Source organism: Sciurus carolinensis, chromosome 12, assembly GCF_902686445.1.
Source record: "Sciurus carolinensis chromosome 12, mSciCar1.2, whole genome shotgun sequence".
NCBI classification, from domain to species: domain Eukaryota; kingdom Metazoa; phylum Chordata; class Mammalia; order Rodentia; family Sciuridae; genus Sciurus; species Sciurus carolinensis.
The window spans coordinates 61196980-61213432 of record NC_062224.1 but is presented as its reverse complement, the minus strand read 5'-3'; the positions used below and the strand labels follow the sequence as shown (position 1 = coordinate 61213432).

The following is a 16453-nucleotide window of genomic DNA, read 5'->3' as shown; positions in this document are numbered from 1 at the left end:
ACCTGCTAGAGATTAATTCCTCATCTTTCATTAATCTGAACATTTTAAATTCACTCTCATTTTTTAAGGATTTTTGCTTGCTATAGAATTCTCAGTTTACACATTTCTTTTCCCTTTCAGCACTTTAAAGATATCTTTCTATGATTTCTCATAAGAAGTCAGTGGTTATTCTGACATTTCTTCCTTATATATAAGTACCATCAAGGTTTCTACTCACGCTTTAATTTTTTTTTCTAACTCTATATTACTATCTCCATCTCCATTTTTTTAGGGAGTGTGCATCTCTTATATTCCTCTGAAATATAATGTCTTGTTTAAGCACACAAAATAATTACTGGCTGATTTCCTTGAACATGTGTTAGATTATGGTTACACTCTGAGAATTCACTCTGTTAATGTAAAGTCTATGATTCATCTAAAGCCCAGTTGGTCTTAAATGCTAAAAGCTTCCAGGGCCAAAAATCCAACATCCTCTGTTTCTCCTCCAGTACTGCTTGATCTCCAGTACTCTATTTGGTTTCGAACAGGTATCGCTATAATTTGGCAAATTTCATATGATCTTGCATTGCACATTTACTGCCCAACCTTAAAAAAGGTACCCCCAAGTGGATACTTTAGATTCTCTGTACAATCTCTCTTTCTCTCCAATGCCAAGCCCTGCAGATTCCAGCTGCTACATCTAACTCATCTTTGGTCTCTTCTCCTAATCTCTGAAGAAATGCTATACTTTGCTCCAACTCTAGCTTTTTGCAGGAGAGTTGGGAACTGTTTCAATTGTGGGCAATTAAAGAGGCACAGCACAAGAGTTCATTCCTGTCAGGGATAATTGTCTTATGCTGTTTGTTGTCCATTACACAAAAAATGTCTGTCTCAGATATTGTATCCAGTTTTACAGTTGTTTAGAGTAGGAGGGCTAACTCTATACTAATTATTCCTATCAATATGGCCAAAGAGTTAATATAAGCCTTTAAAAAAATTCTCTCTTCAGGATAAATTTTCAGAACTGAAGTTACTAATCCAGAATAATGTGACACTTTCATTGCCTTTAGAATATATTATACTAAGCTGTTCTCCAAAAAGTTTCTACCAACTAAAGTTTCTATTAATTAATTAATAATTAGTTAATCTACAGGGAACATACAACCAGGGAGATTTTTCTGGGGGAGAGAGAAAAAAAGGATTTGTTGAGCACTGTCCCTCAGAGTAACTATACAATTAGGAAAGAAAAAATAAATTTTAAAATGTGAGGGTGGAGTAACATTTCCTTTTCAACATGAAATTTCTTTTTCCTTACCTTCTGAAAACTTAGAAATATTTCCAGTACAATAAGTAGTTAACAGCTAATGAACAAATAAGAGCTCATAAAATAGCAATCTCAAGATTATGAATATGAGCAGGTGAAATGGCTTCTGATTTTATAGACAAGCCCTTTTATGAACAAGCATGGCCAAAGGCCACTGTGGAAGGAAGTGGTGCACCGACAGACAAACGGATGGCTGGATAGACAGATAGGCTTCTAAAATAAAGAAAGAAGACATACACCAAAGAAAACATCTGTGGGTAGAGTAATTTAGGATTTCTTTATTTACCGTTCCATCTTCCATCAGCTTCAGACAAGAACCAAAATCTGCTAACCGAATATGTCCGTTCATATCCATCAATATATTGTCAGGTTTGATGTCTCTGAAAAAAATATATACATTCAATTTTTAGTTGGGAAAATTAAAAATAATCAGTTGGGTAATAAGATAAAAATATCAACTTATTTTTAAAGTAATACTCTAAGAAAGTCTATTCAACCACTTTATGAAAGTGTATTCAACTTTAGGATCTGATTCATGGTTCATACTAAAACTTTTTTTCTTTTTCTTTTGAGGGGGGATTACTGTGAACTGAACCTATAGACACTTTACCATGAAGTTACAACCACAGTCCTTTTTATTTTTTATTTTGAGACAGTGTCTTACTAAGTGACTGAGGCTGGCCTCAAACTTGTGATCCTCCTACCTCAGCCTCCTGAGTCACTGGGTTTACAGGGGTGCACCACCATACCCAGTTTAAAACTTTATTAAATATATACAATTTCCCTGGAGATCAAAAGTACTTTGGTAATTTTATTGTTTTCTTTACATTTTACACAGATTCCAACGTGGCTATGGTAGGCCTATTATCAGTATATTAAGAAAAGTCAAAATTACCTGACACTCACAAAAAATGCTATCATCTAGCTTATGATATTTTACAGGGAAAAAAATACTTCCTAGACCCTGAACATAACTACCAACAGACAAATTCTCAAGTACTGCAGGTCACAACAACAAAAAGGAATAGCTTCATAAAGCTAATTTTGTGGAAGAACTGAAATAAATGTGGAACAGATTACCTATATTATTTAGAGCTTTCATTATTTATGGATGTTAATGGCTTGCACGACACCTAAATTTAAATAATAAATTATATCATACCAGATTTTTATTTGTTTTGCATTTGAATGCAACCTTTGGGAAAACAATCATATAAAATGATTTTGTAAAGAAGATTCTCAAGTCAGTAATAATGTTTCTTATCCTATTCTAAAAATTGTAACTGAGTAAGTTAGATATTAGGTCCTCCCAATTTACCCTATTTAAAGAGAATAAGAAGAATCTTCTAAATACAACTTACATATTTTTTAAAGAATTCTATTGCCATGGGATTAAGAGAAGAATAAAGTCATTTTAACCTGAAGGATAACACTACAGGTTTCTATCCCTTAGATTTCCCATCTGTAATATGGATATAACATTAGTACAATTTTGATCACTGAGTCATCACAGATTGGCAATTATGGCCATGAGGCCATTCCATTCTGCTTCCTGCACTGGCACAAAGAAACTTTCTGGGGTGATGAAAACATTCTTAACTGGGACAATTTTTTAAATGGGGGGGATAAGAACTACCATTAAAAATAAGATATTAGAATTTTGTGGAGGAGATTTTCATTCTGTATATGATCTTAATGTATTCAGAGAGTTTTTATTTCTTCTAGGGTAGTTTGTATTTTTCTAATAAAATACAAATTTTATCCATGTTTTAAAATTGATTAGAAATAGTTGATAATAGTATTATGATTTTTAAACCTATAATGTAGTTGCATTCCTAATATTCTTTGTATCTTTTATCTTTTGTTCTTGACAAAAATAACATCAAATCCTTAGTACTTTGTTTCCCATCTACTATTCCAATTGCTTTAAGAGCTTTGCTTATTTAACATTCACAGCTCTGTAAGGTGGGTACAATTATTTATCCCATTTACAAATGAGGAAGATGTCACAGTCAGGACTGAGACACATGTAATCTGGCTTAAGATTCCATATTTTTTTACTATGATGAACCAGATATTTGTCCTTTTGTGATTATTTTAAAATAATAATTTGATTGATCCTCTCCTTATTTCTACATTTCATCAAATTTAACTTCTTTTCACCCTTTTCCTTCTCTGTAATTTAACTTTGCTGTTCTTTGCCAGCTTCCCACATTGGAGGTTTAATTCACTTTTTTCTAATCTTTCCTTCTTTTTTAAGTTCACTTAAGGTTAGCAACTTCGTTTATTGCAACAGTTACTGCACGTACAAGTTCTGATATGTAGAGCTTTCTTCTTCATTCTAAATATTTATTTTCCATTGTGATCTTCCCTCAAACCTAGGAGTTACAAAGAATGCATTTTAAAAATTTCAAAACATGGATTATTTTCACTTCTGTTCTGATTTAATTCTATTTATTTAATTTTGGGGATGGATAACACATTTTACTGTTCAAAATAAAAACGATTTTTAAACATACACTGAAAAATTTCCCTATTGTACATGTCCCCCATCTACTCATACTATACTGACAAAAATAATTATTATGATTAGTTTATCTATCCTTTCTTAGTTTCCTTTATTATATAAAAGCAAGCATATAATCTTATTTTTAATCCAAATAGTATATTATGCACGGCAATCTTTCTTCACTTACAGAAAATTCTTTGACCCATATTAGAAGAGAAAAAGCCCCAATATTTTTTATACATTTATATAACACACCATTATATAACTGTGACATAATTTAGTTAACAAGTCTGCTGTTGGTGAACACTTGAGTTTTTGACAATCTTCTATTAAGACCAGGAGCTAGAAATATGATAGGCAGACAGGGTGAGGATCTTGATTACAAAAAAACAGAAGTTTTCAGGGTCTGGAGCTGTGGCTCAGGGGTGCAGAGCTTGCCTTGCATGTGTGAGTCACTGGGTTCAATCCTCAGCACCATATAGAAATAAATAAATAAAACATATTGTGTCCATCTACAACTAAAAAAATATTTATGAAAAATTCCATTTTCAGGGGCTGGGGCAGGGACTTAGTGGTAGCATGCTCACCTAGCATGTGTGAGGCCCTAGGTTTGATCCTCAGCACCACATAAAAATAAAATAAAGGTATTGTGGACATCTACAACTAAAAAAATATTTTTAAAAAATATTCCTTTTACAAAGTATTCAATGGGTAGATATCAAGCACTAAATAGCATATGAACCATAATCAACATGATCACCAAGTGTCTCATTCTGATTGGATGTAGAAACTCCCCTCCCAAAAGTCGTCAGCCAATACCGTAAAATGTCATCTGCGGCAACACCGTATAAACCCCCAGACCAACAACTTAGGTGTAACCCACCAAGGACCTCTCTCTTGCAGAAGCTCTGCTTCCTCTCTGTTTAAATTAAATTCTGTTACTTTACTCTCAGTCTTCAGATCTGTAAGACAAAGAACCTATACCCCTCTGTGTCTCACAAATAATACTAATATAGAAGAATTCTCAATGACTGTTTTCAAGATGTAATGATCTCTGTAGGATAAAATTCTAAATGTGGAATTTTAAGTAAAAAAATGCATAAATTTGAAATTTTAATAGACATATCCAAAATGGGCCTCCTCAGTACTTGACTCAACTTATATTACCATGAGCACTATGTGCCTATTATCATATAGCTGCACATTAGAGTAGTTTGTCAAATATTTAAATGTTTTACCCATCTTTTAGGTCAAAGTGGTGATAACAATATTTGCATTTTCTGTATTATCAATAAAACCATCTTTTATATAGGCTGGAGCCATTTGATTACTGTTTCTGAGAAACAAACTTTGACCATTTTTCTTTTGCTTTATAGTCTTTTTCTTAAACTGATTCCTTAATCAGTTCATTAAGTCTTTCCATAGGAGGAATATGGTTGGTATTCTAAGGCACAGTAGGGTGAATATAATGAACACCAATGAGATGAGACTAATTTGACCATAAAGAACTTCACCATTAAGAAATGATAAAAGGTGATGAATTTGCAATTACTCTGAGTTGATCACTACCCAGTGTATACAGCTGCTTCATCAACTGTAACATTCTCATCCCATTTCACTCTATCTCAATAGACTTAGGGGATCCTAAAATTTGGGTTTTCCAAACCTATCTTCCTCCCAGTTGCTGATATGTGGCATAATCTAAGAAGATTATTTGTTGATTTGGGATAAATTATAAAGTGATTAGGATAATTTTGGATCCTTTACATTTTGTTGATTTATTGAGAGTTTCTAAAACTAGAGGCTAGTTTCTGAAGTCTGAAATTTTTTTTAAAAAAGTAAATGCTTCTTAATGAAGCATTTCATAGATTGAATTAAAAACAAGAAAAATGATGCAATCCCCATCGAAATACCAACGACATTCTTCACAGAACTAGGAAAAACAGCCCTAAAATTTATTTGGAAGATTGGGTTTCATTTGCAAGAATGAGAGACGCAATTCTGAACAAGAAAAGTGATTCAGGAAGCATCACAATACCTGATTTCAAATTATACTATACTGCTACAGTGAAAAAACAGTATGGTATTGGCATCAAAATAATATGAAGACCAATGGAATAGAAGACAGAGACAAACTCAAATTTTTAAAGCCATCTGATACTCGAAAAAGGTATCACAAATATATGGTGGGGAAAGAAAGCCCTTTAAATCAATGGTGTTGGGGAAAACTGGATGTCCCTGTGAAGAAGAATGAATTTATAGCCTTTTTCCCTGCACAAAAGTCAAATCAATATGAATCAAGGACTTAAAAATTAGACTAGAAACCCCGCAACTGCTAGAAGGAAACACAGGGTTAACAATCTATCATATAGGTGCAGGCACCAATTTCCTCAACAAGACCCCGAAAGCTCATGAATAAAAACCAAGAATTATTGGGTGGGATCCCATCAAATTAAAAGCTTCTGCACAGCAAAGGAAATGATTAAGAGAATGAAGAGAGAGCCTATGAAATAAGGGTGAATCTCTGCCAGTTCTACTCTGATAGGGAATTAATATCCAGAATATATAAAGAACTCAAAAAACTCAATACCAAAAAAACCCAAATGGCCCAATTGATAAATGGGAAAAAGAACCAAACAGACACTTTTCAAAAGAACAAACCCAATGACAAACAAGATATGAAGAAATGTTTGGCATCTCTAGCAATTAGGGGAATGCAAATCAAAATTACACTAAGATTTCATCCCACTCCAGTCAGAATGGCAATTAACAAGAACACAAATAATAATCAATGCTGACGAGGATGTGGGGAAAAAGGTACACTCTTACATTGTTATAGGGTCTGCAAATTAGTACAACTACTCTAGTAAGTAGTGTGGAGATCCTCAAAAAATTAGGAATGGAACCACCACTGTGATTCAGCTATCTTGCTCCTTGGTATTTATCCAAAAGATCTAAAATTATCACATTATACAAATATAATCACTTCAATGTTTACAGCAGCACAATTCACAATAGCCAAATTATGGAATCAATCCAGGTGTCTAACAATAGATGAATGGATTAAGAGAATGTGGCATAAATATGCAATAGTTTTACTCAGCCATAAAGAATTAAATAATGACATCTGCTGGTAAATGGATTGAAATGGAGAAAATCATGCTAAGTATAATAAGTCAGACTCAGAAATGAAGGGTCAAATGTTTTCTCTCATATGTGGAGGCTAGAGCAAAGCAAAAGAAAGGTGGCAGTTGGCCAGGGGGCATTGGTATCATAAAGATACAGGGAAGATAAGTGGAAGTAGAAGGAGAACAAGAGAGTGAGGGAAGGAATGGAAAGGGGAAGAAATGTAGAATGAATTTAACGAAATCATGTTATGTTCATATATAAAGGGTGCAAAGGGAATTTCACATTTATATATATGTAGAAGAAAGGAAGTTTAGTAGAGGATGGAGAATAGGGGGAGGGAGTAGGGGAGGAAAAGTGGGACTTGAAATCAAATCCCTTCATGTATGATTTTCTCAAAATGAACCCAAATACTGTAATTACGATCCTCCTTTAAAGAAGGAATAATACAGTTAGACTCCCAACATGATGGTTTCTGTTATTTCCCTTACTTTTACTATCGTTTCCTTCTAAGCTATTGTCTCCTTAGAACACAGGAAATTCAAGGGAGTTTCTAAAATCAGCAGCCTTGACTTCTTTTCCCTTTCCATCGGTCTCTACTATCTTGTCAACTGCCTAATGCTTTCAGGTTAGAAGCTATACTCGGTAGTAACTGTACTCCTATTAGTGCATTCTTCCTGATAGGAGAATTATAGCTCATTTTTTTAAAAGAAAAATTAAAGCATGATATTTGGGAAGCAGACCTGGCATCTCAGGCTATAGACTGACAACTGATAGATAATCACAGACATCACCTTCCTCTCATAAAGGAACTCATGCTTTTATATAAAGCTATTTATATCAGAGCATTACATAAGAATATTCTGATTTCTCTGCTCTTCATTCTAGAAATTGTTTTTCCCAATGAAGAAGAAAATAAAAACTAGAAAATAAAAAAACATAGTTATCTAAAAATAGAAAAGTAATTTGTTTAGAAATCTGTAACTGAAAGAAATACCTAAATATTTTCACCATAGATGACCAGTTGAAAATTTTAGCATGTAAAAATAGATTAATAAAGGACATGAAGATCAACTGATAAAAGAAACAGCTGATAAATAAGTATATAAAAAACATTTAACTTTGAAGTAAACATTCGACAAGCATTAAACAATTTTGCATGTACAGTACGGAATTAGAGGCAAATGCCACTAACTGGCATTACATACCAATGGAATATACAAAAGTAGAAAACAGAAATCCCCATGTTTCTCATTTTCACATTCCCTTATCTGCACCTAAAAATCTTCTTGGGTGAACACATATTTATCTCTACTCTTTCCAGAAGCCATAGCAAAATGACTACACAACAATTAAAAGGTAGAAACTCAGAAGTGAATGTGAGAAAAGATACAGACGATAAAAGGTGTGGTTGCAATCTTAGAAAATGGAAAATGTACTGTATGATAATGCAAAACAAAGAAAGGCAAATGACAACTGTCCACAAGTTGGGAGAAAGAAACTAAATTGACTTGATATATCATTTCATCTGTCTAAATAGTAGAAATGTGATTGTTAAGAAGGGTCTTACATTTGCTGGTAAATGGATGGAACTGGAGACTTATCATGCTAAGTAAAATAAGCCAATCTCAAAAACACAAAGACTTGATGTTCTCTCTGATATGGGGAAGCTAGTACACAATAAGGGGAGGGGAGGGAAGAGTAGACATGCATTGGTTTAGACAAAGGGGAATGAAAGGATGGGAGGGGGATGGGAATAGGAATAGCAGAATCAGACATTACTTTCCTATGATCATATATGAATACACAACCAATGTAACTCCACATCTTGTATAACCAGAAGAATGGGAAGTTAACTCCATGTAGGTATATGTCAAAATACTTTGTTATATATAACTAGTAAGAACAAATTTTTTGAAAAGAAGAAAAGAAAAAGAAAACCCAAATAACCCAATTTACAAATTGAAATAGACATTTCTCAAAATAAGACATAAATGGTCAACAGGTACATAAAAAGTGTTCGGCATCACTGATCATCAGGGAAACACAAATCAAAACCACAATGAGATACTGTCTGACCCTAGTAAGAAAGCCACTATCAAAAAGTCTAAAGATAACAAGTACTGGTAAGAATGTGAAAAAAAGGGAACCTTATAAGCTCTTAGTGGGAATGTAAATTAGCTCAGCCATTATGGGAAACAGCATGGTTCCTCAACTAAAATTACTACTACCATTGAATCAACAACCCACTACTAGTTCTGTATCTAAAAGAAATGGAATCCATATGTCAAAGAAACATATGCACTCACGTGTTCATTACAGAATTATTCACAATAGTCAGGAATTGGAAACAATGTAGGTATCCATCAGTTGATGAATAAAGAAAATATGGTACATATGAACAGTGAAATACTATTTAGGCATAAAAAAAATTAGAACTAAAGATCCTTTCAATAAGTGAAATAAACCAGGCACAGAAAGACAAGTACCATAAGCTCTCACCTAGATGTAGAATCAAAACAAAGTTACAGAAATTGAGAATAAGAATTGTGGTTACCAGAGGACAGGTGAAGAATGGAGAAAGGTTGATCAATAGGTTCTGAGTTATACTTAGGAGCAAGAAGGTCTCATGTGGGGACCATAGATAACAATTATATACCATACATTTCAAATAGCTAAAAGAAAAATTTTGGAAGTTTTTAAAATAAGAGAAATGATAAATGTTTGAGAAACAAATATGTTTAACCTGAAGGAAAAAAAAAAAAAAGAACTAGAAGAGAAGGAAGAGAGAAAACTCAAAGTAGCAGCAGGATTGTTAAGTATTTGGTACAAACAGAAGGAAAACAACAGGCATACTGGGCAAACTTAAAAAACAGAGAACCTTACCAAGTATAGGAAAATAAACACTTCTACTTCTTGGCTCAGTAATAAACTATTTATACAAAGTTTCAATCATGTGTTAACTACTAAGCAAAGCAAAAACATAATCCGTGAGAGAATAAAGGAGAGAAAAGTAGGAGGGATACAAAGAGGTAAATCCTCAAATAGCATAAGATATAGTCAATAAAAGTTCTAACAAACTGTCTAGAATTTATATATCTGGAAATAGATATCAGGACATTAGAGATAAGAGGATAAATAACAGAAAAACATAGCTTAAAGGAATTCGATGTGGCTGCCACTTGGAAGCAGTCATAAGAAGTGTGGAACAGGACTACTTTTCAATGTATCTTTTAATTGACATACAGTATTTTTACATATTTGTGAAGTACAAAGTGATGTTTTGATTCCTGTACGCACTGGGTAACAACTGACTCAGAGTAAACAGCAAATTCATCACCTTAAACTTTTATTTCCTTATGGTGAGTAATTCAAATTACTCTCATCTAACTATTTTGAGATATATAATGTATTAGTGTTAATCATATTCACTCTGTTGTGCCTTAGAATACCAGCACATATTTCTCCTATGAAAATGTAATACTGCACCTCTTGAGCAATCTTTTCCTCCTCTCTCTCCACTATTCTACTCTTAATTTCTATAAGAACTTTTTATACTAGTTGGGTTTCATTTTTACTATATACAGTATTTAATTTGATTAAAAACCAAAATACATATATATAATTTGAGTCATTTTTTTCACATTCCAATAAGTTTATTCTGTAAAAACAATTTTTTTTTTGTTTTTTGATTTTTTTTTACAGTAACCTTTTCAACTACAAACCTCCAATACACAAACGATGTTCCAAGGAAAGGCATAACAGAATTGATAAAACTCAAATTGACTAAATGTGTTTTCACAATATAAGCTGGCATAAAAATAAAGAAAATTCTCTATTATCACAATAGCAACAATAATGTACACATAATATTGGTTTATGGGTGAATATTAACTATTCTAATGCTAGTTCCAAAAGAAAACAGTTCATTTTAAAATCTCTATTTAAAAGTCAATACTTTGTCTGGTTTCCCACAGGGCCGCTAGTGATTCCAGCCTTAAAATGTAAAGTATCCACTTTGAGTGATTAGCTCAAATTGTACTGGCATTGGGAAAAAAATAAATCATTGCCTTTATTTTGGAGTAACACAAAAAGACTCACTAACTTCACATGCAGAAAACTCAATCTGTGTACATAACAACATGAGTTTTGAAAAGTATAAGCTGTCAACTAGCTATTTCTAATACAGAATAGATATTGTACAATATGGTTAAAACTTTACACAGGGCCTCAGAACAGAAGGACAATTTTAATTTCATATTTGATATACCAACATTATGTATCTAAGAATTACTTCCTGGGTTCTGTCAAAAAGAGGAAATCCTATCCCTAAGCATTACGGAGTGGTTATCTAAAATAATGCTAATTAATATGTAACCAAGTGTTTAGTGGTGGTGGGGTAAAGGCAGGAAAATAATGAACATAATTCCCTTGGTAAAAGGATCCTAGACATGTGTAAGTCTGTGCACATATCTTGATAATTCTTAGTGGTTAAGGGCAACTTCATGCAACCAAATAACATGATATTAAATCAATAACCTTTTTAAAAAGGTTAAAATGTCTCTTTTTCCAACAAAACAGAGAAATGTGAATAATGTGCATACAAACTGGGGTTCTGTCAATGACAAGGACTATGTGTTGGTTCATATCAAATTCAAGAATATTAGACAACCAAATATTTAACCTTTTGTGGTTTCTCTTAATATGCAGCATTCATTAGGTAGTTAGGTCCCTTCACTGGTTTCCTGCAAGTCTGAAGTTGTGTTTCTTGTGTCACTGCCAGCATCTTCACACTCAGAGCTGCTTTTGTTTTCTTCTTCTTTGCAGTCTTTATCATCTTCATCTCCTAGAGATTTCTGGGATTGTTTAGAGGATTTCTTTGATGTATATGACTTTTTCCATTTTGAACCTCCTTTTTCATTTTTCTTTTGCCTTTTCCATCTTCCTCTACTCTATCACCTTCTTCCTCACTGTTTGTATCTGCAGTGTTTCCACCTTCTCCCTCAGTTTCTGAAGAGCTCTGTTGCTGAATTACCTAGTATCCAGTAAATTTAACTCCTGGGTTATTTTTATTTCCCACAATCCTTCATTAAATCCTTTCCGTTTGTTTGACTTCCCAAACTTGTCTTTGTATTCCTTATACAGAAAAAGGTCTTTGGGACCTAGAAATGCAGTTTCATGAGTGCCAAAAAAGAAGATAGGATACTTGTTTGCTGGAGGCTTCGCAGCTCCCTCTGGAAGTTCATCAATCCGCGCCGGCCAGTGCAGGTAGCCCTTCATCTTGGCAAAGACTAGGTCGCCCGCCCACTTTGTACTCGCCAGGCCGCAGACGCGCCATCCGGTAGGCTCCTCTCCCGGGTCGTCCTTGGTCGCTGTGAAGATGCCAGCAGGCTGCCCCCACAGGCCGAGGGATGCGCTGCGCTCCCACAGGCCTCAAGCCGGCAGGCTGAGTCATTTTATCAAAGAATATATATAAATTATTTGACTATGAGCATCTGAAGTCATCAATATTCTTAATCAAAACAACTGAGTACCAAAATCATAAATAAACCCTATAATGCTACAATGATAATACTAATTAATCTGCTTATTCAACAGAAATAATGTTATAAATTTAATGTAATATGTTGCCTACCGACTCACTACACATCCTCATTCATTTTTATTTCATTGCTAAAAGTCTCTCTACTCTTAAAATGGTCACTCTTAAGCATATGGAAAACTCTTAGAAATCCTCTGGATTAAGGAGACCTCAAGAAGATGAGCTACTCTCCCCTAGTTCTGTTAGGTCTGAAAGTATTTAGGTCTTATTTTTATTGGGAGGAGGGATAAAATGCTGATATCAGATAGAATTTAAAGAATTCATAAATTAGAGGAAAAGTTGACTTTTCCATCTAATATAGGTACTGAATAAGATCTAAACTACCAGCCACCTGGAAGGCCTAACATACAAGTTCATGAACTTTATCACTCCAAGTCAAAGAAAAATGTACCCTCCTTCTTTCTCAACAAAAGACTGCATCTTGACCTTCTGTGGTTTCCTTTTTCCTTAAAGATTCTCTGTCGTTTTCATTTAAATCTAATTTGATAGTGGCCAAAAGTAAAGTGTTGGAGAGAAGTAACACAAAATATGATTTAAACTGGACTTAACCCATACAAGGCCAGCCCTAGATTTTTTTCCCCCCACTCTAAATTTTTTTAAGTATGGGCAAAGTGAACAGAGTCCACAGACTGACATTCACACAAATGTCTGGTGGATCTGGAGAAGTCCTGACCAACACCCATCATGTGAGTAAAGAATGTTCTCACTAACATAACAAGCATATATACATATTTCATTCAAACTTGTGGGGGTGGGATGAAGACAGGGGTAAAGGAACTGAAAGAACTCTCCTGTAAACTGAGTATAAAGTAGGTGACACTAACTTAATTAACAGTACCTTCAATCCCCCAAAATTCCCTTTTTGTCATCTAGAAGAGACAGGATCAAAGAGAAGGAGGTAGATAAACATCTATTTATTCTCTCTACAAATAATGTGATCACTGAATCAAGGCTTTGGTATCTTGAAATGCTACCTAAGAAAAAAAGACAGAAGCCTCCTAAAAAACTTATTATGCTCAGTATTTGATAAAACCTCTCTAAATAAAATCATAGATAAGAAGTTATCTATTATTCTTTCTCCTGCTCAAAGAAAATGCAAGTCCTTGTTTTCTCACCACAGACACATATGTATGATCAGATTTTTAAAAGGACTTTAAATGCTTAAAAGAAGTAGTCCAGCTGGGGTTGCTGCTCAGAGGTACAGCACTTACCTAGTATGTATGAGGCACTGGGTTCGATCCTCACCACATAAAAATAAATAAATAAAGATCCATCTACAAATAAAAAATTTTTTTAAAAAGTAGTTCAAAATTTTTTGACTTTTCCTTTTCTACTCATTATGCAGAACATATCCCCTTTAAGATGACTATGACTTTTTAATTGCTGAGCACAGCACAATTTTTTCAGTTTGAAACCTACAGTGACTTCTATGACATCTGTCACTGTTGCTTATTCTCCCAACTATAGTACTTTCTCCTATTTCTTCTCTTAACTCAAATGAATTTTTCCCAGTTTCCTCTTGTTATGGTTTGGATGTGAGGTGTCCCCAAAAACTCACAAGTGAGACAATATTGGATTATAAGCATCTAACCCAATCAGTGAATTAATCCCTGACAGAGATTCAGTGTTAACTGAAGTGGGTAGCTGGAGGAGGTAGGAATTGGGGGTGTAGCTTTGTGGTATATATTTGTATATGGCAAGTGAAGACTCACTCTCTCTGCTTCTCTCTTTTGGGGGAGGGGTGTAGGTACCAGGGATTGAACCCAGGGATACTTGAACCACATCTCCCTCCCCAGCCCTATTTTGTATTTTATTTAGAGGCAGAGTCTCACTGAATTACTTAATTAGCACCTTGCTTTTGCTGAGGTTGGCTTTGAATTTGTAAACCTCCTGCCTCAGCCTCCTGAGCGGCTGTCTCTCTGCTTCTTTATCATCATGTGAACTGCTTCCCTCTGCCACACTCTTCCACCATGATGTTCTGCCTTACCTTAAGCCCTGAGGAATGGAGCCTGCTATTGAGACCTCTGAAACCATGAGCCCCCAAATAAATTTGCCTCCTCTACAGTTGGGCTGGTCAGGTCATTTAGTCATAGCAACGAAAAAACTGACTAAAACACCTCTCCTGGCTCCTTTTTCCCAAAAGCATGATTTCTGTTTCCCTAGTGATATCCTTCCCTAAGAGGCACTAAAATGCAATATCCTGCTTTTTTGGGAGGGTAACTCACTCAATGATTTTCCCCTTGGAGGTGCCTGTCTTTTCCTAGACTTCAGGTTAGTTGGTCTTGGATCTGATGGATTTTTTTTTTAAATCATAATTCTTTGTATCTTTTCTATATCCTTATTTTTCTTTTTCCTTTTTTTTTTTTTTTTTTCCTTCTCATTTTGAGACAGGGTTTTTCTCTTGCCTAAGCTGGTCTCAAGCATGCAATCCTCCTGCCTCAGTCTTCCAAGTAATTGGGAGTATAGGTATATATAATCACACTTGGTTGTGAATTATTCACAGTCCACTTAGAAATATTTTTAACTACCTCACCAAAAAAATGTTAAGACTCTGGGGTTCTACATCTATGTCTTCACAATTGTTATGCTATAATTGTTATACAGATATCAGCTATATATTCAATATAAACCCCAAAAGGCCATATTATTAATTTCTCTGAGTAGTCACATGTTTTATGAGTAAGAGGCAAAACTTCACACTGTTGTATTTATCTAGACATTTACAATTCTCAATGCCGAAGATTGCTTTCTACATATTCAGTTGCCATTAGTATCATTTCCCTGAAGCCTGAAGAACTTCATTTAGCACATACTGTTTGCAGGTCTTTTGCAACAAATTCTTTTTTCTTTTACCTAAAAATGTCTTTATTTCACTTTTATTCTTGAAGGATATTTTTACTTGACATAGAATTCTTAGTTGACAATCTCTTAGTTTCCATACTTTCTGATGAGAATCTCTTAATGAAATCGTAGTTTCCCTATATGTAATGTGTTTCCTTGCTGCTTCCAAAATTTGGTTTGGGCTTTCAACAGCTTCATGATGGATGCTGACATGGCCTTTCGCATGTTCATCTTCTTGTATTCATTAAGCATCTCAAATGCATTAAGTTTATAACTTTAATGTGATTTGAAAAAATTGGGGCCATTATTTCTTCAGGTATTTTCTGTCCATTGTTGTTCTTTTCCTTCTGGATCTCAAAAGTACATGTCCACAAAACTTTTGGTATTTCTCATAGGTCACTGAGGTGCTACCATGTTAATCTTTTTCTTTCTGTTCTCCAACCTTCAATAATTTATATTTATCTATCTCCAAGTCTATACTTTGTCATCACCAATATTTTTCCAGAGAAATTTTCTTTTCAAATATTGTTTTCCATTTTTTCAATTTCCACTTGATTCTCAGAAATTGTTTCTACTTCTCAGTTGAGATATCCTATATTTTCATTTATCATGAGCAGATAGTTCAAGAACAGTTACAACAGCCACCTGAAGATCCTTTTTGGCTAGTTTCTACCTCTGGGTCATTTTAGAAATGGTTGGTATTATTTTCTCTTGAAAATATATCATATTTTCCTGTTTCTTCATACACTGGGTAAGTATGAACTGTATACTGATTATAATGAATTTTAATGGTTGAAATCTGGATGCTTTTATTTTTCTCCAATTAGTGGTTTGTTTTTTTCCCTCTTGCTTTATCAACTGATTTATCACACTGAAAGTCCAAATCTGTTATTCCAGAAGTTCTGGTCTCAGTTGATATCTTTTTTTCTTTTAGCTGAGCAGTTTTAAATCAGAGATGTGGGCACACAGATTTTGGATTCCCTCTATAGCAAACACAATTTCCCAAAATTCAGCTTTCATACTTCGGGAGCCATAAAGACTGAAGTTTTTCCAACTGTATCCAAGTCACACT

At 34.2% G+C, this 16453-nt stretch overlaps 1 protein-coding gene and 1 pseudogene across 1 annotated transcript in view; both read right to left on the bottom strand.

The window, feature by feature from the left end:
- Positions 1-16453, bottom strand: part of Cdc42bpa (CDC42 binding protein kinase alpha) — a 333475-nt gene that overhangs the window by 177067 nt on the left and 139955 nt on the right. The window contains 1 exon segment of the mRNA XM_047519951.1: positions 1590-1683. Within this exon segment, the coding sequence (XP_047375907.1) occupies positions 1590-1683 (94 nt within the window).
- LOC124961521 (hepatoma-derived growth factor-related protein 3-like) lies at positions 10688-12276 on the bottom strand (annotated as a pseudogene).